This window comes from Grammomys surdaster, unplaced genomic scaffold (genome assembly GCF_004785775.1).
Source record: "Grammomys surdaster isolate TR1022 unplaced genomic scaffold, NIH_TR_1.0 125319, whole genome shotgun sequence".
NCBI classification, from domain to species: domain Eukaryota; kingdom Metazoa; phylum Chordata; class Mammalia; order Rodentia; family Muridae; genus Grammomys; species Grammomys surdaster.
The window spans coordinates 202,081-213,012 of NW_021620197.1; the positions used below are offsets into that span (position 1 = coordinate 202,081).

General features: G+C 41.3%; 1 protein-coding gene across 4 annotated transcripts in view; it reads left to right on the plus strand.

Moving 5' to 3' along the window:
- Gabra5 (gamma-aminobutyric acid type A receptor alpha5 subunit) overlaps positions 1–10,932 on the plus strand; it is a 95,031-nt gene that overhangs the window by 15,796 nt on the left and 68,303 nt on the right. For all 4 annotated transcript variants that reach the window (XM_028785686.1, XM_028785684.1, XM_028785687.1 and 1 more), the window contains 3 exons: positions 2,752–2,873; positions 4,509–4,576; positions 4,681–4,901. In XM_028785686.1, the coding sequence (XP_028641519.1) occupies positions 2,752–2,873; positions 4,509–4,576; positions 4,681–4,901 (411 nt within the window). The remainder of the gene's footprint in view (positions 1–2,751; positions 2,874–4,508; positions 4,577–4,680; positions 4,902–10,932) is intronic.

A 10,932-nucleotide genomic window follows, 5' to 3' on the forward strand; every position in this document is an offset into this window, starting at 1 on the left:
AGAGAGAGAGAGAGAGAGAGAGAGAGAGAGAGAGAGAGAGAGAGAGAAACAGAGACAGAGAAGCAGAGACAGAGAAACAGAGACAGAGAAACAGAGACAGAGACAGAGAGACAGAGAGAGACAGAGAGAGAGAATGCCAAGCAACATAAGCGACACTGTGGCCCACTGTCATGAAATAGCTAGTGATACCATCAGATCGTTTTCTCTTGATGGCCAGGGATGTTCTTATCCAATATGATTGAAGAACATTTCACAACTGATAATGGACAAGCTTAGGAAAGTCCTTGAATGATGAAATAATTGCTCCTTGATTATGGAGATATATTCCAAACCTCTGGTATGCGCCCAAAATTTAAGATAATGCAAAATCCTCCATCTTCTAACTTCTTTCCTATCATGAACACTGTGGTAAAGTACAGCCTATAAATTAGCATACTAAGATATTAAGAACATTAATAGTGTACAGTTTATAAATTCTGGACTACCTATTACATCATTTTTATGTTTAAGGCTTTTGGATGAAGTTGTCCTTGGGTACTTTAAATAGCAGGAAATAGATGAATGTGTGAGGAGAGACAATATTGTTATCATTTTCTATGGTTGTATATTCTCACATGTTAATTTTTAAACTGAAGAAATACTGTGGCTCTTCCAATGTTAGGCATCTGGAAATTGACTTAAATTGGATAGCCAGATTGACAATCTCTGAATGTCATGAGAAGCAGACTATGAGATCAGACATTTTGGGATCAATTTTTAGACAACAAGGCAAGACCAGAGGACAACATTTTTCTCATACAACCCAGACACCTCAAGGCTTTTCATCCAACTACTAACTATGGAGGCTCCATTGTTTCTTCTGAAGTGTGAAATTGTCATGGGTGATAGAAATGAGAGGCACATAATACAGCTAGGTGATAGCATTTGCCTTTAATTCTGGCACTCAGAAGGCAGAGGCAAGTGGATCTCTGAATTCAACACTAGTCTGTTCTGATCTACGAAGTAAGTTCCAGGATGACCAGAGCTTTACAGAGAGACCCTGCCTCAAAAAAATGAGAGGGAGGGGGGGAGGAGAAAAAAGAAATGAAACCTTATAGTATTTTAAAATAAAAGAATAAAATATTCACATTTGTGTGTTCTGTACTAACAGAACTGAGGTTTAGCTTGTACGAGCATCAGCTGTACTCATTTTAGTGGTGATGTGAAATTTAAATCAAAAGAATTTTATGCTTATTCTAACGGGACTCCCCTTGGGGCCAGTGAAGGATTGATCTGCTTAGATGCAATCAATGAAGATGCATGGTTTTCGAGAGCCGAGTGGGGAAAGGGCATGTGCATTCTGACCTAAGCCTCTCGCAGGGAGATGGCAACTCTGATTTCAACAAGGGCGTGAAAGAAAGTGCTTATGCAGACCTGGCATCGCACAGCCAGGCTTCTGGGGGAAGTGCCAGGAATCATGTGCTCTTTTTTTGAGTGCCAAGAGTACTGAATTTCATCCAGTAATCTGCCTTGAGTCTGTGGAGCCAAGACCATCTTGCACATCAAGTGCTGATTTCACATCTGAAAGCAACGGAAATAAATGGAGGGGGACTCTGTGGTCTTCAGGCATATTCCCATCCCCTGGGCATGTAGACTTCCTGTCCCCCAAGTAGTCTCCTTGGCTTGTTCAGCATTCCTCCAGGTAGATACTGATGTCATAACCGCTGTGTGTCTGACACACCAAGTTCTTGGAACTTGGCTGCAGGATGCCAGGTCTGCATAGGCATTTTCTTTCATGCCCTTGTTGAAATCAGAGTTGCCATCACCCTGTGAGAAGCTGAGGTCAGAATGCACATGCACTTTCCCCACTTGCCTCTTGAAAACCATACATTTTCATTGATTGCTTCCAAGTGGGTTGATGCGACCTTTCTTCTTTAGTACAACCTTCTTTTGCAGTCTGGAAAACTTCACACTATTGAATAAAACCAGAATATTCTAAGAATATTCTTGCTCATTTTCTGAAGGCCAGTCTGCTTGTAAGGATGCAATGAGATCTGTGCTCACCATCTTGTCTTCTAACTTGGATAAATTTTTTACATACATTTTTGAGATAGGACCCCAATATGTAGCTTTTGTTGGCTTGGGACTCACTATATAGACCAGGAAGGTCTTGAACTCGTGGAGATCTGCTTGCCTCTGCAGCCAGAGTTCTGCGATTGAAGTCGTGGGTCAGCATACCATCCTTGGGTTGAAATTTTCAGCCTCCTTGTTCTCACTGATGACTTGCAAACTCATTTTTTTTTTATTGAAACAAAAGTTTCAATTTCCCACGTGATTTCATCATCCAGCTAGTCCAGGTACAGAGACTCTTTTTTTTTTTTTCAAACGTGACTATAGAATTGACAGCCACATTCTGTGATACAACATATCACAGCCATAGTACATTCTCCTGTAAGAGTAGCCTGGCATTTAGAAAAGAAGCATGGACCTTCAGCTCTTAAAAAAAAAAAAAAGAAAAAAAAGAGTGGGGAACCTGGAACATGATGTTAAGTTTAAGTTGGCAGCCATTTGGCCTAGAGAAGAAAGAATAGTCAAGATCCAGGGCTCATTAAAAGAATCCAGTGGCCAGCCAAGGCAGTGTGGGCGGTATGTTTCTCAGATGCCAGTCCTCCAAGGTCAGATGCCATATGAGTATTGTGTTCCTGTCTTGAAAAAAAATGTTTATACAAAGCGATTGGAATTTTCTCTTTCTTTCCTTTCTCTATTTAAAAGCTTTTCACAAATGCCAACTAGTTCTGTACAAGACCAGACCAATGACAACATCACAATATTCACCAGGATTTTGGATGGGCTCTTGGATGGCTATGACAACAGACTGCGGCCTGGGCTGGGAGGTGAGTGTATTTCCAGCTGAGGCTGGTGAAGATCCAAGGGGAAATCACCCTCAGCCATAAAAATATGTTGACTGAAGTTCAGATAACTTCTGACAGAACTACTTTGTCAGGATTCTAAGTAGAAAACCCATCTGTATCATGTCCTATTATAATTTTCCAGATTCATGAAAGTCGAGGGAAGTGGACTCCTTATCAAAGTCTTGAGCCTCTCTGTTTTCCGGATATAGTACAGTCCATTCTAGTTCTTTAGGAAAGAAATGAGCTCGTAGGTGCTGCTAAAGCTGAGCACCCAAGAAAATAATTCTTAAAAATCCCTCACTCTCTTCTCTGTAAATGCTTATCAGAAATTTACTGTCCACTGTGGTTTTTCTTTGTGTCTTTACATTTTGAAAGTATAATTTCTCACTGAGACCATAGTCAAGGTGTTTACAATGTCCCTGCTTATCTAAAGGAGAAAGCTCCTCAACCCCAGTGAAGGTCTGAAACAGCAACAACTTCCAAACTTTACATCTACTAACTGTGTTCCTATACATACAAACTGTTCAGTTTAGACCCTTTGCCAGAGGCATTCTTGAAGTAAAATGAGTTCTCCAGTGTTTGTATTATTAGTGAAGATTAACAGAAAGCACAGATTTGTATTCAAAGATTTTAGTGCAAGAAAAGTCCTCACAGGTTTGGCCTTATCTCTCTGAGCCACTGAAAGACATATCAGGCTCAGTGATCAACAGTCCCATCTCTGTTTACACGTTCAGAGGGCCAAAGCATAGGGATGATTGTTGAGCCACCATCAACTCAGGAATTTTATTCAGGCAGTCTGTGCCACTACTACTCACTCATCAGAGAGCCTAATGGGTCACTCTGGCACAGAGGGTGCAGAAGGGCTTGTATCTTATCCAGAAGGCAGGCCTTACAATCACTCTACAGAGACATGGCAAATAAGTGGATTATCACCCTAAGAGGAGCTTCAGGGAAACTATCTGAGCCCACTACGCCATCAGGTAGCTTGGAGTGCTTTAGTATGGATGGTGGTGGATTCTGAATGAAGTCTTTACTCATAACCCATGGGAAACAGTAGCCCTTGCCCCAGTATTATTGATCATTTTGATCAATTCTGTATATCCCATTACTTTAGTAATATAGTAGAACCCTGCGATGAGAGTTTCAAACAATTCACAATGTCATCTAAGGAGGAGTGATTCTCTTTTTCAAGCCGTACTTGTGTTGGTGTGCACCAAAGCCCTTTCTCATTACTCCTTTCTTGAGGCCACCTAGTACTTTCAGCTTTATTGGGAGAGTCACTCAAGTCAGTATCCAGAGCAGGATGGCCTTAGAACTCCAGGTTTAGGAGTGTCTCCACTCACTAACTTGTGTCTCAGTCTACATCTATTGAGGACAACTTCCCAGAGACAGAGGTACCATGAGACCTGGGCCATTTTCCTAATGATGGATACACTGTTTGATCTGTAGCTTGAAGCAATTCAGGTCCATTGAGCATTACTCTAGTCTTCTAGGTTTACGAAACACAAAAGTGTGTCACAGTTACGAAGAATGAAGTTCAGTGCTACACTGAGAACAACACAGTATAGAGGAGGCTCTTGGTAAGGCAGTGCAAAGCAACTTGTGTCTGTGTTTCAGAGCGAATCACGCAGGTGCGAACAGACATCTACGTTACCAGCTTTGGCCCAGTATCCGACACAGAAATGGTAGGTACCAAAGCCTGGTTAACACAGACAATTTCCACATCAAATTAACTGTGGTAAAGACCTCTCCCACTGAGATGTCACCCTGATGTCTTCTTGTGCATTAGGAATACACCATAGATGTGTTTTTCCGACAAAGCTGGAAAGATGAAAGGCTGCGGTTTAAGGGGCCTATGCAACGCCTCCCTCTCAACAATCTTCTTGCCAGCAAAATCTGGACCCCAGACACATTCTTCCACAATGGGAAGAAGTCCATTGCACACAATATGACGACACCCAACAAGCTGCTGAGGCTGGAAGATGATGGCACGCTTCTCTATACCATGCGGTGAGCAGTTGAGTACCCTTGGGTAGCAAGTCAGGTCAGCTGATGGTGCCCTGGAGATATCTGGACAAGGCTCAGTGGCTAATGGGTATGTAGATTATTTGAAGGTTGCACAAGCTGCAGAGGTGTGATGTACAGGCACAGTGAGCTCTTATGCTTTGAGAAGTACAGATACTAATGCTAGATCACATTGTTTCCATGGCCATCAACATCTGAACTCATTTTTATTTTTGGTAGGTGTTCAAGTGCATCCTTTGAAGTTGCAACCCAGATAATGAAAGAAAAAATTGTATTTTATACAAATTTTATTAATAATCCAAAGTGAACCCATTTTTTGTTGCAGTTGTACTGCTTTTTCATGGCTTGAAAACCTTTTTCTTATGTTTTGATAAGACATAAATACTGTTATATTTATAATTTAAAATGATATTTGTCACTACTATTCTGAATAATTCACAAACTTCTGTTAATCAATGAATTGACTAAAGAGCAAGAGTCCTTCATAACGTTGCAGTTTCCGTGGTAAAACTAAGTAGGCTTCAGAAAATGCTTTCAAAGTTACAAGAAACAAAACAAAATAAAAACCAGAAGGCCGCATTTCCCACCCCCACCACACACTCATCTGGGTATTTGTGGAGATTTTTTTTTCAAAAACAACTTTAATGTATTTAATATTGGAAAATAATATAGCTATTCTCATGGAGGCTGTGTTTTGAATAATAGGCACTCACAGACACATGGGCCCTACACCTATCTTGCAGCAAAACGTGACTTGTAACAAGGAGTGGTAGTAAGCAAGATTGTGACACACATCTTAGTAACTCAGTTTTTGCTCAACCCCTCATTTCTCTTTATTACACTGCTCTTGAACTTGTGTCAATGAACATAGCACATGTGAGCATGTGTCTCTAAACAGCACATTCTCCATGGAGAGAAGTCCGTGGAGAAGTTGAGGAACAGCTGCAAGATTGAGAATGAATCCTAGGTTAGTATCCTGTAGAAAAGAATCTGTAAGGAAACTCAATACAGCAGAGAAAGGTACAAGATAGAATAGGATCTCGTGCAGGATGCTAGGGGTACTTACCTTTGGGGTGAAGGATTGAATAAGGCTATTGTGGGAGTGACACTTTTTCATATAACAAAGATATCTACCATCTCATTAGATTATTGTCCTTGAGCCTCATCTCCAAGAGAATGGTTAGATCCAAAATATAAGCCGTACATCATAAAATGTGCAGCTTTATTCAGAGCTATGTGATGCCATACTCTGGTGTACGTTGCCTATGTGAGGAGTGGAGTTAAGTACACTCCTATATAGAGTTCCTCATATAGAGAGAACAGACAGGATGGGGTCCCTCACTGAGTACCATTTTGAGGGTACAGACAACAAATCCTTCCATTCTCAAAGACTTCTACTAGCCAGGTGCAGGCAAACACCTTCACCTTTAATGCTCAGAACAAATGAGGCCAAAGTAGTTTGGTAATCACCTCAGGGTCACAGAGCCATCAAAGGGTCAGCCATGATTTCAGCAATATCCTTACTGGGTATATCACAATTGAACACTGGAGCAAAGCCACGTTCTTACTGGATCTAGGAGAGTCCTATCAGTACATCTTTAGAGTACGATGCCCAGAAGGAAGGTAAGCGTGGTGAGAGACAGCGCTGCTTGTGACAGCAATGAGTGGTTGTTTATGCAGAGTGAGTCTGCTAATTAGCTGCAAAGTTGATAATGAGTTTTCTTTTTCTCAGTCTACAACATTTGAGAAGTGGAATACTTCTTAGTGTGTTAAAGCTGTCTTAATTGGGTTTCTACTCCGATAAAAACACCACGACCAAAAGCAAGGTGAGAAGGAAGGGGGCTCATTTCAACTTACATTTCCATGTAACAATCCATCACTGAAGGAAGTCGGGACAGGAATTCAAGAGATAAACCCAGAGATAAAAACTGAGTCAGGCCATGAAGGAGTGCTGTTCACTGGTTTGCTGTTCACAGTCTTCTCAGTTTCCTTTCTTATACAACCCCTGACCACCTTTCTGGGGTGGCACCACAAAGAGTGGGCTGGGCCGTCCTACATCAATCACAAATCAAAACATTACTCCACAGACTTGCCTGCAAAATAATCTAATGGAGATATCTTCTCATTTTAGATGATTTCTTTCCCAGATATGTCTAAGTTTGTGTTAAGATAACAAAACCAACCAGCATTTTATTGATTTAGCAACGACAATGTATTGACAGTACAAGTTACCTGTCAATTTACAGAGCACATGCTGGCAAAGGGGGAACTGGTAACCACCTATCATAGGCATTTGTGGGAGTGTTGTGTGTACTAATTAAAAAATCAACTCACGCTATTACTAGCTACTCTCAGGACACAGCAGTCTCCCCGCTCCCATGGTCCCCATGCGGCGGCCACGTAACTTCTCTAGGTTTGCTTGACTCTGATCTGCTCATATCTTCCCAGCCATCTGCCCATTGAGACTAGCTGTCACAAATCCCTGTAACCCAGTAAAACCAAAACTCTAAAGGCTTGCAATTTATCAGTCAGATTTATAACAGTAAATTCTCAACTCACAAAATGCCTGCACAATGAACAAAGAGCCAACTGATATTGATACAAGCTGCCCACCTAGATTGGACACATTGTCCTATATTATTCTATCCCTTCTATGGTATTTATAGCTACCTGTGGCTATTTCAAGCCACCTGGCTCTAGTTCATCTTCTTCCACCATTTTCTCTGTCTTTCCATCTGTCTGTCCTCTGTCCTCTCACTCTGAAACTCTCAGCCCTGTCTTCCTTTTTCATTGCACAATCACAGACTCTAGTCTTATATTTCACCTGCCCTCACCTGCATTTCAACAACAATCCACAGGGGAGCAGATTTTGTGTTCAGTACTGAGGTTACTAATCAGATCTGGCATTGCTGCTCAGATCTTGAATGTCCTTCCATGACCAGTAAGCTAAAGGATTTACCCTCTAAGCAGCAATATTGGGAAGAGGTGGACTCTCCAAGAGATGTAGAATAGCCTTGAAGTGAGGGGGTAGCTTTCCTCTTCCTCCCTTGAGCTCCCTAGCACCAGACATGTGGTGTGGCTCCGCCATACGTTCTCACTATTATGTTCTGTCTTGCAGCAAGCCCATAGCAATGGAGCCGACAAGTCATTACTACAATCTCCAGAACTATGAGCCACAAAGACCTCTTTCTCTTTGTAAATTGATATTTTGCAGGCATTTGTGACAGGAACAGATAACAAATTAGCACTCCATACAAAACTCGTGGTTTTTCCTTGGTGCTGTGATTCCTATGTAGTACCCACCCTGGGATACTGTGAATGTCTGTACAGAAATGTGTATTGTGATATTGCTCATGACACCCAACAGTAGAAGAAATATGCAATGGGCATATTTTTGAAGTAAAATTTTGTCCCCAGTATTCTGTAAGACTTTGAGTCTAACTCAAAAGCTGTAGTGAAATAAAGGCATGGTGTCCTTTTTGCTCTAAGGCATACCTAAAAATATCTTAAAACTGTAGCCACTGTCTTATAAAATGAAGCTCCCCCAGTATAGTAAAACCCAATATAAACCAAAGACATGCCTGTGCTTGGATAAGGTTTGACTTACAATCCCTACCATGCCCCAGAAGTCTTTTCAGTTAGCAGTCATTTAAAAACACATATCACTGAGATCTTTCTAGCCATTGTTGATGCAGGTTCCCCAACTCCCTGTCACCTGACACATTTAAGAGGAGCAAATAGTCAATGGAGGACCTGAAAACTTTTAGGGTTGCACCAATGGACCATTGTTTTGCTTCCATGATCTAAAGACAAACTTCACCAGCCAGCAGCTCTAGTAAACCTAAGGAGAACCCCTGACATTATCTTTAAAAAGAAGTCCATTTTGGCTGGGAGTGTATCTCAGAGGAAAATCTGTGAGTTTAACATGTATGAGACTCCAGACTCCATTCCCAGCACCAACCAAGGAAACACACAAGAAGCTCAATGATAAATTCAGAAACTTACAATGTTTCTTAAAGGATTATGTTTTAGTAAACCCATTGTAAATGAAAATTGTCCTGAGTTGAAGATGCCTTTCATTCCCTCAGCCTGGTGGACAAGGTTAGCAGTAGCATCTTGCATGTTTTTGGTATTTTCCCACAAACACAAGGCTCTTGGGACCATGGCTCTCTGTGGTTCCAGAGATACATTGTATTTTATATTATACATTTATTATATATTTATATTATACATTTATAGCTTGAAAAATTAATGACACTGAAATGTTTATGCATATCCAAATGTAAACATCTCTACATAGCCATGGTCCAAGAAATTCAGACTGCAGTATACTAAGCCAGAAATGGACTAATATGAAATTCAAAGTATTGCTTCTCCTGAGTGTCTCATTTGTACACCCTCTTCCTGTCAAATCTGCAAATCTGACATGGGAAGTTAGAGACTATGACCAGGGATTTCTGAAAGGACACCTCCAACATGCACCCTACCAAGAGTTGTGTGCCCAGCACTTGTGGGTTGGTCACTTCTAAGGAAGCCTTTGCAGAGATGCCTTAGGCCTTTCTATCTATGGTCATGGAATCGAGGGATAATGTCTCCAAAGATCTGTTCACTCATGCTCTCCAAGAGGGTTGCTATGACCAGCCCATGTAATTGCTGTTTTATTTTCTTGGTGGAACTTTCTGACGTCATTGCATGGAAGGCGAGGTTGGAGGCCCTCTGGGCAAGTCCCTACAGCATAGGGTAAGGGCATCAAGATGTGATCTGATGTCTCTTATAAGTAGCTCACTTGGCTACCAATGGCTGCCATTCCTTTATCCTTCCCCTGAACTCTCGGAACATGTGTACTTTGTAAGATAATGCTGTAAGCACCACCTTAGGGAACATAGCATTGAATAATGGGCTCCTGGTTGAAGTTGTTAGCCTGTTGGGCAAAAACCCACTAAAGGCAAGAAAGCAGTTAAAGAAGGCTTGCAGCACCAGAGTCTTGCCTATGTCAGGAACGAGCAGCTCTTCCGCCTTGACCCTTTCATGCCTGTGCCAAGAAAGACGTTGGGTAGGAACACTGGAGTGTTGACAGTTTTATCATTGAAGCAAAGCACATGGCAGAATAGCAGCTGCCAGCACTGTCTGCATCAATTCCCATTCAGGTTTCCCTCCTGTGCAGTGAGTTTGCCCTCTACTATTTTACTTTGGAGACAGCATATTTAAAAGCAAAAGCAAAAGCAAAAGCAAAAGCAAAAGCAAAAGCAAAAGCAAAAGCAAAAACAAAAACAAAACTATTATATTACTTTTTAAAAAAAACCTAGTTGCATATATTAATTGTGCAGAATAATGGCTTTCATTATGACATTTTCATAATGCATATAAATATATTTTGATTACATTCACCTCTGTCACTGTCTGCTTTTATCTCTTCTAATACAGTAAGAACATTAGGTCTTAAGACTTTTTGCTGAGAACGGTGGTAGACTAGATACACACATCAGTCCAATGCCCACTGGAGGGCAGTGTATCCACAGTTTCACTCAAAGATTGGCATCATTCTGGTTAAAGTGTAACATAAGGGAACTACACGTGGTATAAATATCTGATGTATGGGTAATATATTTGAAGAGTACATTAGTTAGAAAAATTTAACTGGGCAGTTACATGTGTGTATGTGTATGCAAATGTAAACACCTACATATAATATACTTCAGTGTCTAGCTATTGTGGGACTGGGGAGATGACTTAAGGGTACAGTGCTTGATCTACAAGAAGGAGGACTTGAATTCAGATCACAACATGCACAAAGAAAGCTCAGATGTGAAGGCCTTGTCTCACATCTAATCCCAGCACTGCAAAGCAAAGATAGGAGGACCATGGGCTCAATTTGAGACAGGCTAGCCAATCTGTGCACTCTAGATTCAGTTGAGAGACCCTGTCTAAAAGGAGTAAAGTGGGGAATGACTGACGCAGATCTCTGGCCTACACACACACACACACACACACACACACACACACACACACACACACA